This window comes from Sturnira hondurensis, unplaced genomic scaffold (genome assembly GCF_014824575.4).
Source record: "Sturnira hondurensis isolate 20B ecotype Veracruz unplaced genomic scaffold, ASM1482457v3 Scaffold0011512, whole genome shotgun sequence".
NCBI classification, from domain to species: domain Eukaryota; kingdom Metazoa; phylum Chordata; class Mammalia; order Chiroptera; family Phyllostomidae; genus Sturnira; species Sturnira hondurensis.
In genome coordinates this window covers 1,631,806-1,651,858 of record NW_028084143.1, presented here as the reverse complement: position 1 = coordinate 1,651,858, position 20,053 = coordinate 1,631,806, and the positions used below count along the sequence as shown (strand labels likewise).

The following is a 20,053-nucleotide window of genomic DNA, read 5'->3' as shown; positions in this document are numbered from 1 at the left end:
GCGAGCAGGTTCGCAGAGGTTCATCACACCCTTCCTTGACTTGGAGCACGCTGTCCCTCATCCATTTTTTTGTCACCTTTTCCACCCCTCCCCTTACTGGGTCCTCCGTGAAGCTAACCCTGAGCTGCTCCAAGATTGTGTCTTCTCTGGGCTATCACTCTACCGTGTGTTACAATAAACATCAAACTGGGCAGCTACCTGAACAGTTGTTGTGCACTATGGAATGGGAGATGCGTGGATGAATGGATGGAACGGCCTGTTCAGCCAAAAGTTCTTATTTGCAGGGATTATTCAAAACGTGCCAACTCCTGCTGCGTGGAGAGGGGCCAGATGTCCGCATGTCCCTTGTAGTTCGCTGTATGGGCCTCGAGGGCCCTTGGGTGGGTGGAGCGTGGACTGTGGCCTTGGCCCTGGTCTCACCCTCTTGGGCGGGCCTCCTCCTCTCTTCCCGTCCCCTCCCTTGATCAGTACTCTGAAGGGGCTGGGCGAGCTCAGCCGTGAGCGTTCTTTCAAATCCAAATCTTTCCTGAAAAGAATCTGGTTTTGCAAATGTGGGCACTTCGGTATGTGGAAGAATAACACATCGATATCCGAGAAGTCTTTCCTCTCCCTGCTTCCTGGAGACATTACCTCCTATTTTCTATGTAAAAAATATAAAATAAATGAAAAACTGTCAAATCTGTTGGGAAAATAAACAAGGTTAAAAACTTGGAGCTTCAGGGTGTTCCCGGTAATCGACCTCGGAGATGTTCCCCTTTTCACCGTCTGTCAACGCGCCGGTTGGCCCAGGTTATTTCTGAGACAGTTATGCGGTGGTCGGAGGCTGGGCTGGCTGGAGAGTGTGCAGACCGGCACCTGGGCTGTGTGCCGTGCCGCCCTGTGGCCCAGCCTTCCACTCTGGGAATGAGTATGTTGTCCTGGCATCATGTTGCCTTTGCGTTGTTGAAGGAAACATTTATGCCTTCTGCCCTGCCTTTGTGGCCACGCTGCCATTCTGTCGTGTCTAAGAATGTATCCGGAAGCTATTGGTTTCGCTTAAAAGAAATCACATGTGTGGAAGAATGACTACAGACTTCCCCTAATAGAGGGCGGAGGAATGTAATGACTTAAAATAATGAAAGAGGATTGCCCCTAATGAGATCAGTCAGTTCAGTTTGTGTGGCTGGGGGTAATAATGACACTCTGGACAAGATCAGAGTCACAACTTGTAAAGATTTCCTGTTTCCCTGTTTTCTGTCTGGTGCATAAACAGAAGAATTTTTCTGTGGAACTTAGAAAAATCATTGTTCTTCATTTGCCTTCAAGAGAAGGACCGCTCTTAAAGTTGACTGTAATTTTTTCAGGAAATGGGATTTCACTGCAATCCTCAGGCCCCTTATGTGTCTGCTAGGGTCTGAATGTTTGGGTCCCCTGGCCCTTCCCTCCAGGTTCTGTGTTAACACCCTAACTGCAAAGGGGATGGTATCAGGTGAGGCCTTCGGGAGGTGCTCAGGTAACGAGGATGGAGCCCTCGTGATTGGGATTCGTGTTCTCGCCCTTTCCACCACGTGAGGACATAGCGACAAGACAGCCATCGTTGAACCAGAACCCGGTGTCTCACTGGACACCGAATCTGCCGGCGCTTTGATCTTGGACATCCTATCCTCCAGAACCGTGAGCGGTGAACTTCTGCTCTCTGTGAGCCACGCGGATCTGTGATATCATCACAGCAGCCTGAATGCGCTGCGACAGCGTCTCAGTGAAGCACGCGGTACAGCAAACATGTACTGAGCGTGACACCAGCTCTCCCACTAAGGACTCGACACACAGCATTTCGCATAATGCTTACAACAGCCCTGTGGGGTGTGGCTTTCAAATTATGTTAGAGAAGGAAACTCAGGCTCATTAGCTTGTCCAGTATCTTCGTGCACGTACTCAGCTGAGTTGGGACCGAAGTCGTGGAACAGAGCCCTGCTTTCCACTCTGTCCCGGGAGAGACCGCCCTTCTGTGCGCTCGTGGACACTTGGGCACAGTGACGCGTGCCCTTGCCCCTCGCGCGTGTGCCCTACAAGGGAAGGGACAGTCACGAAGAGCTGGGACATTCCCTCTGTGCATATTGATTAAATGCCTGTGGGGCCGAGCTCCGCAAGGTGTTCAGAACCCACTGGGGTAACGTGAGTTCCTGCCGTCCGTGGGGCTCCACCCGAGGAGGGTGAGGCGTTAATCAAGTCGTCACCCAGGCAGATACGTAATCACAGCCTGAGAGATAAACGCTGGGGAGTCAGAGGAAGAGCCAAAATCACACTCTGACTCCACCTGACAATTTGATGTCTTTCTCTCTCTCTCCCTTTTCTACCAGTCTGCCGTCTTGGTAGAAAGAGCGAAGGTCTCTCGACACTAATGAGGTTAGCTGTCACTGGTATGTGCATTGAAGAGGTTTAATTACATAGAGAGTAAAAGAGAGGAGAATTAGGGAAGGGGTATTAGGTGGATAAAAGTAGGTAAACAATTACTTAAATACATTTCGTGGCTTCAGTTTATTGCGTGTGAAGACTATCCACCGTACTCTTTCTTTTCCAATTAGTAAAAACTAACATGGACATACTACTTCGCAGTGCACAAGGCTGTTCCAAATCTCATTAAGTCATTAACACAATTCTTCACAGAGGTGTCATTGTCATCTTTTTATAGAAGAGGTAGCCCAGCCTCTGAGATGCCAAGTGCCTTCTACAGAATTATTCATTCCAGGAGGTGATGACCCTAGGATGAACCTCTACCAACCCCGTTGCCTTGACCTTTTCTCTGTGTCATGCAGTGACAGTCATTTCCAAGGTCAAGGTTACTAAGTCCTTCTCATAGTGATTTTTTCCAGCATTTGCATTTTTCTGGGCTGCAAGAAATTGTGAATTAAATACTCAGCATAGCCAAGCACAGAGAAATCAATGGAAGAAAATAGAACTTAGCGGGTTTCTCTCTCTCTCTCTCTCTCTCTCTTTTACCAGCCAAGTGTGAAATGAAAGGGGAGAAGCCCTAGGTGGGGGCCGCAGCCGGGAGTGGAGGAGTGCATGTGAGGGTGGAGGCAGACAGCGCTAGCCCCCACAGGCACCCCCAGACCCAAGCCTGCCCTTCCTTTGCAGGAGCCCCACCAGGAAGGACCATGTTGCCCTGTGTTTCTTCTGGGCAGGGCTCCCCCTAAAAGCCACTCTTGACTGAGCCTCTGCTTCCTGCTCTGAGAGTGCCGGCACTTGCTCATCCTACCTCGTACAGTTACTCTCCTGTTCTTCCTTTCCCAAGGCCCGGTGTCTGTCATCCCTCCAGTGCTCTCTTTCGTGCCTGGCACATAGCAGGGGCCAGGAAGTCTTCCTAGGCCACCAGGGAGACAGCCCCAAGTGGGTGGATTCCTTCTACCAGCAGAGCCCTCTGTGCAGATGGGACCCTGCTGGCGAAGGCAGGGGGTCAGGAGGCGGTGTGTCTTTACGGTTGTGGCTGTGCATATCCTCACGGTGAGGAGTGGGCTGGGAAGTTGAGCGAGGCCAGATCCTAGTGGGCTCACACAGTTTCTTCGGGAGTAGATTGGATCAGGCGGTCAGTGAGGAGTCACTGAAAAATAATGCACAGTGGTGTGGCTGACTTGCCTTTTCAGAGAGGAGGACCCCTGCAGGAGTGAGGAGGGCAGGACTCCATGTCCGTCCAGCTGAAAGCCCAGGGCAGTGCCTCAGGTTTTACAGAGAGTGGCCCGGCCACTCCATGCCCGGCACGGGGTGACCGCTGCCGTCTGGTGTCTTTCCTCAGGAACCGTGGAGCACACAGCACATCCCGGCGCTGTTCTCGGCCTTCTGCGGCCTCTTGGTTTCGCTTTCCTACCATCTGAGCAGGCAGAGCAGCGACCCCTCTGTGCTCCTGTGAGTAACCACGCCCTGCACTGTGGCACACACACAGCTGTGAATAACACCCTGTGCTGTGACACACACACAATGCTGTAACACACTCTGCACTGTGACACACACACAGCTGTGAATAACACACTCTACACTGTGACACACACACACACACACTGCATGTGGGTTCCTGCAGCCTTGCTTTCTCACCAGATGGGGGCTGGCTGTTCAGACCCAGTGGGGTTGGACTCTCCCTAGCTGGTCCCTGGGAGAGGGTGGGAGACACGCAGGTTGACCAGACACCCCTGAGCTGCTGGGACTGCCTCACCGTCACTCTGGGCTCCGTAGTAGAGTGCGCGATGCAGGATCTGACGAGGGCTGCAGCCCAAGCTGCCTCTGCCTGGCCCTGGGGGAGCCTCCCCACCAGGCCCTTCTCGGTGTCTCCTAAGTGACGCCACTACCTTAGCTCCAGGGGTCACGCCAGGGAGACTAGACTGGCATTTCTGAAAGAAATTGTACTAGGCACATATTTAAAAAAGTAAAATCTGTGTGTTTTCCTATTTTCAGGTCCTTTATTCAGTGCAAATTATTGCCTAAATTTTTACACCAGAATCTGGAGGAGTTGGCTGAAGACCCTCTCCCCAAGAAGATGAAAGATTCGGTGGTGAGACATTTGTGTTGCATGCCATTTGCAGGACAGGGTGCGGAGCTTGTCGCAAACCCAGGCTCTCAGTGGGGCTCCAGCTGGCGGTGTCCAGGAGCGAGCAGTGCACAGCGAGATGCCCTGCCTTGGCCAAAGCCTGGCACACGGACGGTGGGGTCTCTGCAGAGTGCGAGCCTTTCAGGGCCTCTGGAAGGCAGATGCTGTCCATGTGCCGCAGACACTCAGTGGGTCCTCAGCTGACAGCAGTTGGCCTGTATATTCAGTCTGCTCCACCCACTGCTTGTGCCAAGCAGTAGGCAGGCTGCACACATGTAGAAACTTCTCCAATAAACGTCCAGGCAAACTGCATTCCCGATGCTCCCCACCCACGACCCACTGCACATCTTCTTGCCTTGGCCTCACGCTGAGCACTGAACAGACTCTCCGAGGTCTTTTGGTCCAGGCTGGCCTCTTCGAAGCCCTTGTGAGGAGCGCTTGGGCTTGAGTTACACCCAGGATGTTGGAGAAGGGTGCAGCCAGGCTGGTTGGAGAGTATGGGAGGGACGGAGAGGAGGGAGGGAAGGAAGGGAGAGAGAAGCAGACCAAGGGGTGAAAGATGCTGCTTTCTTGTTCACCAGGAAAATGGCACAGGGGCCGTTTCAAACCCCCTTTGAGCAGGGGTACGCTTTTTGGCGTCAGCTTCCAAACTTTAGCATGTTGAAGAGCGGTGCTCATTGGTCATGTAATCTCCCATTCATCTGAGTATCGACCTTGGCGCAGTGTGGTGTCTGTAGGTCATGACCCTCCCATGTTTCGTAGGAACGACAGATGGAAGGAAAAGCAGCTAACGGTGGGTTGGTGGCAGCCCCCTCCAGCCAGGAGCCATGGCTCGTTGTCTTGGTCTGCCCGGCACACGGGGCGCTCAGTACGTCCCCCTGAACTTAGATGGGTGAAACTGCTACCCATACTGTCAAGACGTGTAGGGCTCAGAGCAAACGGGGTAACATTTCCAAAGCTTCATGTCATCCCCTCCGCCTTGATGTGGTCACAATCCAGGCTAAAGCTTGGGGGCTGACTCGTCATCACAAGGGGATGAAAACACAAGCCCCTGCCTGTGAATAGGGGCATGGTTCATTCGTATTTTAGAGCGAGGGGAAAGGAGGGAGAAAGAGGAGGAGAGAAACACCAATGTCAGAAACACTGACTGGCTGCCTCTCACGCACAGTTGGTTGCCTCAACCCCCAACGGGGTTGCCTCTTGCGCACAATCCAGGCACGTGCCCCGACGGGGCATCAAACCGCCAGTCTTTCCGTCTGCAGGACGATGCCCACTCAGCCACACCAGTCAGGCGGGTTGTTCATTTTAAAAGCAGGGACATGTTTAAAAGAATGAAAAGTGAAGCAGCCAGGACTGGTGAGGTGGCAGCTAACAGAGAAAGGAGGCACGTCGTACGCTGGGAGACTGATGGGGACAAGATCAAAATGACACTCCCAGACCAGCGTCTGCGAAAAATGCCCAAAAGTTTTCCCACGAATGTCTGAGAAAAACTCTCTACCCCAAATGTTTCTTAATTTCCTGACCGATTGAGGTGCTTTGGGATTTATTACAGTAAATATAGTGCACGAATCACAGTGAAACGTGGCGAGAAGTCTGCCGGGCAGTGGCCAATAACATTTCTTCCGCGTAATTAGCCGTGCCGGGCGGGGGTCGGCTCACTTAGCTCTCACGCACTCTGAAGGCTTCATGCGAGCGAGAGCACGTCCTCGCAGGAGGCTTCGTGTGATGTGTGTTCACTTCTCTGAAAAGCCTTCTGGTCTAATTAGAATATTTTAATGGGACTATCAGATTCAGCGTTTACACTTCCGTGCATAATGCTTTTGTGTCATAGCGTAAGTATAAAATTTCTCTCCTTGTCTGTGATTTTGTTTCTTTGTGTCTTTCTCTGGCCCAGCTTCTGTCTCTTGCTCTCCCTCCCGCTCCCCCTTTCTCTCCCCTCCAATTTCAGTTTGTATGAGAAGCCCCCAGAGAGCCAGCCTCCTTAGGTCAGTTTTCCATCCCTCCCCCCTGTTCTGACTCACGGGCCCTGCACATTTTCTGTCACCCAGGTGACTCCATTCAGGTGACCCAAGGACTGTGCTTTAAGGGACGTTGACCTAGAAACGGAACTACCTATACAGCTTACCGATTTCCATACGAGCAACGTAAGGGATGTGCACAAAGCTTGTCCCCAGACTTCAGTGGTTAATAAAAGTCCGGACCTCCCGCTGCGGTTTGCCAGGCCAGCCTCCCCCAGGCACCGTATCTGCAGGCTGGCTCCTCCGCGGCATCGGGTTCGGCACTTCCTCACATTCCGATTGGTTACTTTCATCGTCTCTACTTTTCTCAGTTCCTGGAAACAAACAAACAAAGCTACCCAATTTTACCTGTACGGTTCAAACAGCTGCTTTTAAACCACTGCTTGTATCATGTTTTTTATTCTGTGCCCCTCACCCCCGGCCCTGTCTGAGTCTCCCGGCCGCGTAGTGCTGGCCCAGGGCTTGAAGCTTCCTTCTAGGGTTAGAGCCTGGGTGCTACCTCACATGCGACGTGGGCTTAAAATGTTTCACATGCAAAGAGCTGGTACGTGTATTAAATACGCATGGACTGACTATCAAAATTGGGAAAATATTCATAGTACTGAATGTTGTTTTAGGTGTTCTGGCTAGTGTAAGTCTTGAAAGAGAAACAAGTGTAGATTGCATTATTGTATTCAAATGGAACACACAGAAAAATTTATTAGAATCAACCATGATTAATAAGAGGATTCATAAATACCTTCGGAGACAAGAAAATTTAGAAAAGCCAGAAAATTCTAACATATAAAAAAAACCCTTAGAAAATGTAATGAAAACATAATTCAACTGACAATAGCAACAAAATACATGAATTGATGATAAGAGTGATTTTAACAAGTGTCAGAAATAAAGAAAACCACAGCAGCCTATTAAAATGCAAATGAAGTTATGAATAAGGTCTGATAAATAGACATGACCTGATTTGGGGGTAGGAAAGCTGAGATTTATTAAGTGCCATTTCTTTCTAATAAATTTGTAGGCTTAACATAATTCAAAGCAGTTACAAAGACATTTTGTTTATAACTCGGAGAAATGATTCTAAGGTTCATTTAAAAGAATAGCAATTAATAGATTAAAAAAATCTAAGAAAGAAAAATAAGAAAGAGGACCTTAGCACTCTGAGATTTAATAGTATATTGTAAAGACTGAATAATCAAAAAAATGAGATTCATAAAGATTAGAGAATGGGATTAGTGAATCAGTGAAACACAGACAGGAGACAAATTATTTATGTGAATTTATTATGTAAAAATTACATGCCACACCAGGAGCTGATTACTCAGTATATGGTGTTGAGGGGTCTGTGCGGCGGAGGGAGGGAGAAGGGAGTCTGTGCACTAAGCCCCCACCGGACGCCAGCGTGTGAGAGCGCGCCAGGGCGACACGGGTCAGGCGAGCCTTCCGTCCCTGATGTGAGGGCAGCCCAAACCATCGCAACCAAACTGCGTGCGGATTGAAACCAAAAATTCGGAATCAAATACAAAAGAATCCTTTAATGTAACAAAATTAACAAAGTAATTGGAAGTTATCAGGTTAAAACTGCAGTGATCAGGGATGCATGGAAGAAGCAGAGCGGGGTGCTTCTCCTGTCTCGAGAGCATGTGGCCTAGGGGACCGTGAACCTCGGTCCTCAGCTCTCCGGAGGAGACACTGAAGCCTGTGCTGCCAGGTACCCGGTCCAGCGTTAGAGGGTCCGCTCTTCAAGCTGGGGCACTAGAGGGCCCGCCCTCAGTGGGAAGGTCAGCCGGAAGAAATGAGCTCCGCCCTCCTCGGCATTAGAGGCATGCAAGCAAACCTGCCCCAGTGCTGAGCATCAGAACAGCAAAGTAATCCTCGAAATGTAGTAGTGGTGCATGGATTGACAGTCCAAATTGGGTCACCCAGGTGGTACGAAACACCTCAGTCTACGAACACAGTTTGAAGTGGCCTCCAGCTGGGGACACCTCACAGCAGAAACAAACACGGATTTTCCACAGCAGACTCCTTCCTCCTAGGCCTTCAAGGCCTGATTGCCAACGCTGATTATATAAGGGGAATGAGCAGCTTACAAAGAAAATGTAAAACTGACAAGGAAAGAAGGAACCAGCAGAAACAGATCTGCAAATACTTCAGATGCAGGAGCTACCAGACACACATGTTACAACCACCCACACTAGGTGTAAAGAATAAAGACTGCTTAAAATTCCTAGACAGTAGGAAGTGTTTAAGATGACCCAGCATCTTTGAAAGAGAGCCAAATAGACCCTTTAAACAAACAAGAACCCCCAAAAGAAGCAATTGTAGTTAAAAACACACACACAACACACACATGGGAAATTAGACACCTCTGAAGAGAGAATTACTGAACTGAAAGATAAAGACAGTAGAAAGTATCAGGTTTCACCACCCACAGACAGACAAAAATAAGAAATATGAACAAGATGAAGAAATGTGAGGGATAGAGTAAGAGATCTAACATACATATAATAAGGATTCCAGAAAAAAAAAGACACTGGAGCGGAATCAATATTTCATGAGATACTTTCTGAGAACTTGCCAGAATTGATGAAAAACACTGATTTTAAAGTCCTGGGGAATAACAAGCAGGTTTATGGAAGAATAAACAATCCGTACAGGTCAAGCCTGAGGGAGACTGAAGGACGCCCAGGTTGAAGCCCATCCCAAAGCAGTTGAACAACACGCACAGAACATATTGAACGGGATTGTAGAAGCCAGAAGACAGTTGTTTCATATACTTACTGTTCTGTGAATAAAAGGAACTGCCGAGCTAGAATCTGTGTCCAGTAAGAATACCTTTCAAGAATGAGGACACAGTAAAAATACTGTAGACAAACAAAAGCTGAGAGACCCTCACTCAATACAATTATGAAGAATGTTCTTCAATAGCAGGCGACCACAGATGGAAGGTCTGGTTGGCGGGAAAGAAGAAAGAGAAAAGAAAGCGGCAGATATGTTAGTAAATATAAACAAGCATAAACTGTATAAAACCACAATAAGAGTTTAGAATTAAAATATGGGACTACAATAACACACATGCTTGAATGGAAAGAGAAATAGACTCCAGGAGCTGAAAGTGTTCGTCCATGTCCGGGAGACGAATAGAGCTGTTCATCAACTCCAGACAATGGTAGGTGAAGTAAGCCTGTGGGGATGTCACTGGAAAGGTTTCTATTCCTGTCAAAGGAACACATGGCTCCAGCCCTGTGCGCGGGACAACGGAACGATTGAAAAGGGGTTCTCTGCAGTAACAGAACAGAGAGGACTCTTCCGTCACACCGTTCTTCCACATCCCGTGCAGATGGATCGAAACCTGACCATGTGGTAACAAAGCCTAAAAGCACTCGTCATCCTAATAAAAGGCATTTGCTTTATGATACCAGCCTAGGAAAGCATTGTTAAAAATGGCACAAAAATTCAAGTTCATTAGAATTATGACCTTTGGCCTTGGCTGGTGTGGTTCCATGGATTGAGTGCCGGCCTGCAAACCAAAGGGTTGCGGTTTGATTCCCAGTCAGGGCACACGCCTGGGTTGAGGGCCAGGTCCCCAGTAGGGAGCGTGTGAGAGGCAACCACACATCCATGTTACTCTCCCTCTTAGTCCCTTCCTTCTCCTCTCTAAAAGTAAATAAACAAAATTTAAAAAGTTTATGACCTCTGTTTTATCAAATAATACCAAAAAAGAGACAAAAAGCAAGGCACAGAATGGGCAACGAGTACTGAAATGTGTACTTCACAAAGCACCACTGTCGAGTGCAAAATTCTAAATGATCGGTAAGACAGGCTGATATCTCAGCCTGTTCAAAATAGGCAAAAGACTTGTGCATGCTTTCCACAAGAGAGGAGATAGAAATGGCCAAAGCATGAAAGCACTGTAGTCTCCTCTTATCTTTGGTTTTGCTCTCTGTGGTTGCAGTAACCCATGATCAAATGAGGTCTGAAAATAGTAAGTAGAGAACTCCAGAAATAGACAGTTTATAAATCTGAAAACTTGTGCCATTCTGCGTGGTGTGATGAGTTCTCTCACCAACCCATTGCTTCCAGCCCAGGTTGGGAGTCGCCCCTTCCCCCAGCGTCTCCACGTGGTCTGTGCCCTGTCCACTCTGTCACCCATTGGCCCACTCAGTTGTTAGACTGATTGGCGTGGGGTACAGTGCTGTGTTCAGGTCCCTGTATGTTACTTCATTTTGGGCCCCAAGTGAGAGCAGTGGTGCTGGCAATTTGCATGTATCGCCGAGAAGCCGCGAAGTGCTTTTTTTAAGTGAGTAATTATGTACTACGTGAATAAGTGTGTGTAGGAAAAAACGTATACAGACAGGGTTCAGTACTGTTCCAGGTTTCAGGCATCCACTGGGGGACCTGGAGTGCACCCTTTGGGGGGGAGGGCTGCTGTATATCCAAACTAAACTCCATCGCAAACCACACTGAGTTATCATTTCACACCTACCAGACTGACAAAAAATGAAAAGTTCTCACAATACTAAGTGGTGACAAAAGTTTGGAGCAGGAGAGCTCTCACGCACTGTTGGCGGTAGTGTGAGTTAATGTATTATTTTGGAAGCAGTTTGGTGTTCTGAAATTCCAGCATCCTACGCACTGCAGCCAGCAGCTCTGGATACCTACCCTGGGCAGACCTTGGGCCTGTGTTCCAGTGTATGCCAACACTCAGAAGGCTGCTCACGAGGATGTCTCTGTGAGAACCCTGAGCTGAAGCCCCTGGAAACTCCACCCACGTAGCACGTGGGCTACCGAGTAAAGGAGAAGACCTCCCACCCCACAGCCACGTCGTTGGCGGGCGAACCTTGACCACGTACCGTGAGCTGTGGAAGCAGGACACAGCACGTGCGTGCAGGATGGTGCCATCTGCCTAGGATGGGGTGAAAACAGGCAAACCAGACCAAAGTGCTTGTAATTACGCTTATAAAACACATGAGTAGCAAAATCATTTAATTAAAGCAAGAAAGTGATCTTCACCGCAGCTAGGGTAGTTGATAAGAATCCCCCCAGGAGGGAAAAGGAGGGTTTGCGGCTGGGGAACCACTTACCAGGGTCTTTTTGAGGATGCTGGGTTTCTTGAAGCAGTTGTGGTTACCAGGGCATTTGCTTTATAATCTTTAAATTGTGCCTATGTACTTCATGCACTTTTCAAAAAAGTATAAATGAAATCAAATATTTATTCAGGTTCTAGAGAGCGAAGGATTTTCCAGACTTTCCAATCTATTAAATAAAAACACACACATGCAGTTAGATTTGAGTATACAAAAGTTTTACTTCTGTATGTAAAACAGACAATAAAATTTGAATAACTAATTAAAATATTTATGAATTAGACACTAAATATCTCTTATCATTGTGTAATTTAATTTTAAAAATTATAAGCAAATGATATTATTTTCTAGATTTCATTTAGGAACCAAATATTTAGCATATAAACATACGACACACATCTACACATTTTGTTTTTAAAGAAACGCAGAGTAAAATCAGAGGGCATATTTTTGGTTCCCTCAGCACAGGATGAATTAATGATCTTGCCAATTGTGACATGGTGAAACCTCTTAGATGTTGTGTTTGTGTAAATTATTACAATCATTTGGAGAAGCGTAACTTATCAAGGGTTGTAAAATATTCATAACATATGACGTAGTAAATCTGTTTGTCAGTTTTTCTAGGGAATTAATTCAAACTGTGAAAAAAGATTTAGGTGCAGAAAGACAATAACCCAGCATAATCCACCGTGGTAAACGGGGAAGGCAGCCTGTCACGGGGCTTGAGTGGTTTGCACAGCCGCAGTTCGTTCCGATTGATGTTTCGAGGGCCCACCACGACACCACTTGTGTATGTGCGTGAATATGTGGATGGCACAGCAAGATGGCAAGTTATTTAGCCACTAAGTGAGCATTAGTAAGTCTGTGCAATAACATACATAATACCTAAAATGCTTACAAAGTTCTGTTGAAAAGGTAGAAATTATATGCACACTGAGAATAGGCATTTATAAAATACACATGAAAACCATATACTTCTCTTTTTTTTTAATTTTTTATTTTTAATTATTTTTAATTTTTTTTAAAGATTTTATTTATTTATTTATCTTTAGAGGGGAAGGAGAGAGGGAGAGAAACATCAATGTATGGTTGCCTTTTGTGCGTCCCCTGCTGGGAGTTGGCCTGCAGGGAACTGGACTACAACCCAGGCATGTGCCCTGACTGGGAATCGAACCGCGATCCTCTAGTTTGCAGGCCCGCGCTCAATCCACTGAGCTACACCAGCCAGGGCCTGAAAACCATATACTTCTTGATTACAGCTAGAACCTGTGGCTCAGCGTGTTCACAGGCAAAAATATGGGCCCAACAAACACAAACATGCAAATACTGTTAGTATCAGAATGTAATGATCACAAACGACCTTCCCCTGCCCCGTGTCCCAGAGCGCTGCAGTGTTACGATGTCACCCAACAATGGGAAATTTACTAATGAAAATTGCAGAGACCTTCCCAATTTGCAGTTTGCTTAGATCTTTTGTACTCGTAGTTTCTAAAGTCTAAGATTGTACCATTTCCTTTTAAGGCATTTGTTAAAATGAAACACATATTCTAAAACTCTTCTTTAAATAAGTAACCCGACAGAGTCATAGACTGTTTTAGGCTTCAAACATGTGAAGGAAGAGGAAAGTAACGAATTATTCTTCTGTATAGCAAAAGGAAGACCCGCCCCCAACCAAACACGTGCCAACACACACCCCCTTTGTTCTGTTCTGTTGTTCTCAGTGTCTCTTGGGGGCCAGCATCTCAATTGGGGGCCAGCATTCCATTATTGTAGCCTTGTAATAAGCCTTGATATCTGATGTCGTGTGTCCCTCAAGTTTGTTCTTCTTTTTCAAAGTCGTCTGTGTCTTTCAGAACCAGAGCTATAGAATGTATAAGTGAGCAAAAACTATTTAACAAGAAAACTGATCAAAATTGCTACCCTTTTACAGTGTTAAAGGCCATTGCCATGGACACAGCAGCACTCTCTGAGGTTCAGGTGTCTTTCAAGATTCTTCTGAAAAAAATAGTATTATCAAGAATAAGATTTCTGGAGCAGATAATACCTACTTCATGGTGGCTGTAAGGAAAGAGGGAACCACTGTCTTTGTTACTGTCACCAATATTGACAGGTCTATGGTTTCATTCATTAGCACCAAGAATGCAAAGTTTAGTAATTACTATTTGATTTACAAGTACATCTTTCTTGGTAAAGAGTCTGTTGGAAACTTTTGTTGGCTAGATATTTTTTATTGATTTTTTTTAGAGAGAGAGAGAGAGAAATATTGATTTGTTTTCCACTTATTTACGCATTCATTGGTTGATTCTCATTTGTACCCTGACTAGGGATCAAACCCTCAACCTTGGTGTATCGGAATGGTCCTCTAACCAGCTGAGCTACTGGCCAGGGCCTGGATAGATGTTTTGCAAACTTTTTTTCAAATCTTCGGCTTGCCTTTTCATCCTATAACTGTCTTCTGAACAGTAGATGTTCTAAATCTTCCCGAAGTCCAGTGATGACTTTTTTTTTTCATAGTTCTAACTCTCAGTGTCCTGTGTAAGAAGGCTTTGGCAAACCAAGATCAGTAAGATTTCCCCTCGTGTTTTCTCTGAGACATTCGATAGTTCACATTAGGGTTATGATGCACGTTAATTTTTGTATGTGATGCGAGGCGTCCAGATGTTTTTTGTGGTTGTTTTGGTTTTTGTAGATGACGATCCGGTTGTTCCCACACTTGTTGAATAAATTCCCCTTCCCCTCATTTAGGGGAAGATATCCTTTCCCATTGGTGCTTGCATTTAAAGTCAGCTGACCATGTATGTGATGACCGATGTCTGGGCCCTCTGTCCTGTGTTTTAGATGTCTATTTTGTGCTAATTCCATCCGTACCCGCTTACTGTAGCTTGGGAATAAGCCTTGGAATCAGGCGTTGTAAAATGTAAAATCTGCTCTGGTCCAAAGAAATAATTACATGTATAAGAAATTTCTATTTGGCATGCCCAGGCTGTTTGCATGTTCAAATACAAGCTGCACTAAGGCCAAGTGCAGATTACTCGAACTTGGCCTTTCTTTATCAGACCTGGGCGTCTTGTACCTGACTGATTATACAGAAGAACCTTACGCCTCTTATGCGTGCAGGAAACCTCTGTTCTCTCCCCGGGTGGCAGATGCAGACTAGCCTTGCATGGCCTCCTCCCCCTCCTCTGCCTTAGTCTCCCTGATATTCCCCTAGTCAGAGGTGGTGAAGGGTCCACCCAGTGTGTGCCACCGGGAGTATATCCAGTGAGTGATGGGCTGAGCACAGGGCAGTTTGTCCAGGGTCCGTATCCTGTGCCTTGATTTGCCTGGTGACACTGAGTTGCAGAGCAAAGCATAAACGTTGACGGCTGGTTTTCTCTTCACAGAAGGATGTCTTAAAGTCGGATCTCCTCGTGTGCGCGGTGGCTGCCGTTCTGTCCTTTGCAGTGAGTGCCAGCACCGTGTTCCTGTCCTTGAGGGTAAGTGCCATTCGCCAGCCCTATTCCCACTGTGGGGCTCTGGGGGTGCAGGGGCTGGCGGAGCCGGAGAGAGGGGACAGAGGGCCGGCTGGGAGGTTTGAGGAGGTTTGCTCAGGGGCTGGGAGGAGTGTGTCTGGTGAAGTTGGGTCCACTCGCAGGTCTGGCCCAGGAGTTTCGCTCTTTCTCTGTTCCAACTTCTGGTGCCACAGCCTGTCTTGTGCACTCCCCCGTGGGGACGGCCCTGGTAATAGGACCAGCTGAGGCCACAGCAGAGAAGGGAGAGATTACCACAGCATGATTGACACGGAGGTCACAGAGCCAAAAAGATCACTGAAACATAATCATACTTAGAAAAATAAAAATGGAGAAATCTTCGTGGGATTTCTGGCTTAAGGTTCTTATGGACAGTTGCTGTCTCTATATAAAAATGTTATATATTTATGGATTCTTTCAATGTGGGAAAGTCTAATTTTGTTATTCTTCACCCTTTCTTTAAAAACAAAGTATCCCGGTGGGCAGAATTCCCCCAGCCTCTGGACTTGCCCTGGCCAGTTCGCCACCCCAAGCTGGTGGTTCTCGGGACTTCTCAGCACAGGGACGGGTCTCAGGAGATGTCCAAAGGCTGAAACAAGAACTGAGTTTGTACCTGTCCTTTAAGAGGGAAACGGGGCCAGGCCCTCATGTCCTGTGTCATTCCTGGGTGGCCCTGCCCCGTCCCGCACTGAATGATGAGACGTGCCTTCCGTTCTCGCAGCCATTTCTCAGCGTGGTGCTCTTCATCGTGGCTGGCGCTGTGGGGTTTGTCACCCACTACCTGCTCCCTCAGCTCCGCAAGCACCACCCGTGGATGTGGATTTCACACCCCGTCCTTAAAAACCGGGAGCATCAGCAACGGGAAGTGCACGGTTAGTATCCTCTTGAACACCACGGAGTGGTGTTGCTGGGTGTACTTGGAGCCGGGCATTAGAATGTGAATGTGCTTAACGCCACAGACCTGTGCACTTGAACTTGGTTACAGGGGTAGATATTACATAATGTATGTTTTACCACACTCAAAATGGATATGTGTGTTCCTTGGAGTACTCTGATCGTGCCTAGAACAAGAGTCTGTTAGAGTCATGTTTTATGAAAATGGTAATTGGTTGTTAGCATTGAGGAAAAATTTATATCACTTGGAACTGAAAGCTATGCTATTCCAGGTAAGGTGACTGGGAGCAGGGCATTACTTGACGGTCCTCCCATCCTCCACAAAACGGTGGGGATGTGGCAGAGACTGACTTTTAACCTTCGGGACCCCGAAACCTTGAACTTTAACTGGCTTTGCTCACCTAGACCTAGACCTGCCTGACTTAGCGGTTCCAAGGCTGCCTCTGGCCGATCGAGGACCTGATGTCAGAGCTTCTCTCTCAGGAATTGCTCTGCTCGGTGCCCCCTGGCTCCAGGATGGACAGACAGCAGAAAGATTGGTGTGTCTGTGTTTCGGACACCTCCCAGTCATGGGTGACAATTTATAGCTGTAGTGTGCAACTAGCTGATGCTGCTAGTTCTGCACAGAACCTCGAAGCCCAGTGACTTTCAACCTTCTCCACCCCATGGCACACAGAAACTATTACTGAGATTGTGCAGCACACCAAAAATATCTTTTTTTGCCAATCTGAAAAAATTTATGTATAAATTTGATTCATTCACACCGGATGTCTATTGCTGTACTGTTGACATTTTTTTATTTGACAGACTTAAGGGAAAAGAAGTCAGTGCCCCTGACCAAATAGTCAAGTACTGCAGGTTAAAAATTCTGTGCAACTCGGCTTGAACATCGCTTGTCTGGCCAACTGTAACTCCTCTGTTGTTGAGTGGAGTATCTGGTTGTCCCCATGCCCAGACGCAAGGGGCCATGAGGGGCACCAGGGTCTGCTGAGCCCCAGGAGCGCCCTGGACCCAGCCACGCTGGTCATCAGTAGCCTCAGTAGCCTAGTGTGGCCATAGGAAGAGGGGTGGGGTTAACACAAATACAGAGAAACAAAAGAATCACGATGCCATAAAAAATTCAGAGCGTTTCTTCAGGGAACATCTCTGGGAGGACATGAGGAGCTGCCTTCGTGGAAACAGCCAAGCGGGAAACTGGCGTGGTTAGTGGAGGAGTGTGGTGTGACAGGTCTGCGGCCAGCTTGGGGTTTAGCGGGTGCAGGGGGGTGGCTCAGCCTCGCTCTTCTCCCTGGGACGGGAAAGATCTAATAAGGGTCATGCTGCATAATGTGTGTTCTGAATGCTCTGTGCAATGTCCGGTGCCACTTAAATGCACACATTTACTCTCAGTATTACGAGCAGCGAAGGAAGCTGTGCTCCAGTAGGAACAATTTCCAGTGGTCAGTCCATTTTACAGCCCCCCTTGCAGAGAAAGTGTGGGGACGACTTTTCCCAAAAGTCCCCCCGTCCACCACGGTTGCAAGTAAACACTACCAAGACATGATCCGCTTGGGGAGGAGAGGTGGCCAGTTTCTCAGAGGAAAAAGGCCTGGAGCCCCTTCCTCCATAGCCTTTTACTGGGTTGTAATACACAGGAATACAGGGCAGCAAGGATCAAACAGGAGATAACATTTCAAAGAAATCTGAGGGCTTAGTCTGAGTCAGAGTCTGTCAGGAAGGGGATTTGCAGAAACTTTGGGGTTTCCTGCTCAGACCCTTAACATAAGAATGAAAGCACTCTTAGCAGAGCAGGTCTCACAGGATTTTAAGGAATTCTTTCTTATGCCAGATTTTTTCCCCTGGGATCCACTCTGGCAAGGCAAGGAGCTGCACCCCTCCCCATCAGGTTTTCAGGCTTAAGTGGATTAGAGCCAGGAAGCACTTTTCCCAGAGAACATGGGGACTCGGGCTGTGTCACATAGCCAGGAGGGCAAGGGTCTATCGCTTGCTCTTTGTTGCAGCCCGCTGAGTCCTTCCATGATGTCCTGGACAGAGGGAGGAAACTGAGGCAGCATTCACTACCAGAGACAAGCTTTTGTCTCCCGTGGCTTGCATTCCAGAGGTCACTTGCTCATCCTTGGCCATGGGAGGTAGTGACAATTCCTGAAACCAGGCTAAGTGGTCCACAACAGAAAGGGCCGTGGGAATGGCGCCCCCCTGTGGATGGGCAGAGGGGAGTGACGAGCAGATGAACTCTTCAGAGCTTCCGCAGTGTTAAATTAAGGTCACATTTCCCTGTCGTTTTCCAAACCTTGAGAAAGACCGACTTTTGGTGACTCTGGTAGCGTAGTGGGGGGCTTATTATTTTGGCATCATTGGTGAGTGGTTGATAGGGGTTTGACTGCAGAAACTGCACGTCTCCTGTACATCGTCTCTGTCTCTCCCTGCCTGGGGGAGGAGAGAGAACCTTCTCTCAGCCTGAGGGGAGGCGGATCAGACAGCTGGGGCTTGGGCCCCCGCACAGTGCCCGTCAGTGCTGGAATTCAGCACTGGCAGAGGAGAGCCGGCAGTTTAAATCTTGGGATTTTTTTGTGTGTGATTGTTTTCTCCCCTGGACCTAACCACGCCCAGTTTCAACCAGAACCATTTAGCCGTTTTAAAGCTTCACTGGCTTTCCAGCAGCGGTCCAAGACCTCGTAGGGTAAGTGTGATCAGGTTGCCTTGTCTCGGGGGCCTCGGTCCGGAGGCACTGGTGGGCGGTGCGCACATCAGCACAGGCTCAGGCAGAAGCTCCGGATGTTTATTTCACTTGCCCACACTCGCTGTTTATAAGCTGCCTGAAGTCTAGCCAAATGTGGGCAAATGAGGCACAAAATGAAAAGCACATTGCGTTGTCAAATCACGTGTTTGGAAGGAAAACCCAAATATTTAAAATATGTTGGCATGAGCTTACTGAAGCCCTGTCACCCATTTTGGTGTTTTCCATGTCCTGGGTGTACCGGCCTCCTGACGCTGGGCACTTCACTCTCCGTTTCTCCTGCTCGCAACAGTCATGCACAGGACGCAGAGACCGCTCACGTGACTCTTACTGTGAAGACTGCGCCCCCTCTCGTCTCTCATGGAGCCACAGAGGATGTGACTGAGAGGAGGTGGGGCAGAGCAGGGCTGGTACGTCTGTGGCTGTCCCTGGAACCCCCTGGTCCCAGGCCTAACGTCACTCACTGAAAACGATCCTGAAATGGGGCCAACAGCAGACACTTCAGTACAGCCAATTCAGTTTTTTACTGACACTGATTTACAAACCTTACCCCATCCTGGCCGCCAACTCTGTGCTTCAACAACATCGGAGCTAAAAGAATAAAATTCTATCACTTACATTCCAGTTCAGGAGTCAAATGAAGCGCCGTGGTAATGTGAGCGTGACTGAGTTAGTTGCATTAAATGTGCATGCATGAAGTGGGTCTTTTTTTTGGCTCTGTTTCCCATCGATCTTAGTGACTCATGCTGAAAATATTGAGTAGACAGCTCTGCAAATGACACCTTATTAGTCAAATGTGGAACTTTCGAGACTGTATGCGCAAGGAGCACTGGAATTTTAGAAGATGAAACAGATCTATCATCCTGAGTGTGATGGTTCGAGACAGATGACTTCGTCTATTCTAACAGGAGTAACTTGTTTTAGCCAAGAACTTTCTAAAGGAATTATGTCTTTTTTTCTTTTCAAATTAAGCATTTTTATTTTCTTCAGACAAATAGTCAGAAGTGGGATTGCTGGTTTGTTTTTTAAATTAAATGTATTGGGCTGGCATGAATTAAGAAGTTTGTATAGGTTCTGAGTATGCGATCCTGTCTCGAGTTATCTGGAGTAATGTCATTTTGAAAAGCAATAATGGGGTTGAGTCATGTTTCCACTTAGTCCTGCAAAGAGCAGTTTCTGAAATATCATCACTCTGGGCTCTTAAGAATTAAAAAAAAAAATACAAGTGATCTGATTTGATGACCACCCTCTTA

The 20,053-nt window shown here is 47.5% G+C and overlaps 1 protein-coding gene across 1 annotated transcript in view; it reads left to right on the top strand.

The window, feature by feature from the left end:
* Window positions 1-20,053, top strand: part of PCNX2 (pecanex 2) — a 201,457-nt gene that overhangs the window by 77,915 nt on the left and 103,489 nt on the right. Inside the window, exons 16-19 of the mRNA XM_037060255.1 lie at window positions 3,773-3,882; window positions 4,426-4,522; window positions 15,044-15,136; window positions 15,891-16,041. Coding sequence (XP_036916150.1) covers window positions 3,773-3,882; window positions 4,426-4,522; window positions 15,044-15,136; window positions 15,891-16,041 — 451 coding nt within the window. The remainder of the gene's footprint in view (window positions 1-3,772; window positions 3,883-4,425; window positions 4,523-15,043; window positions 15,137-15,890; window positions 16,042-20,053) is intronic.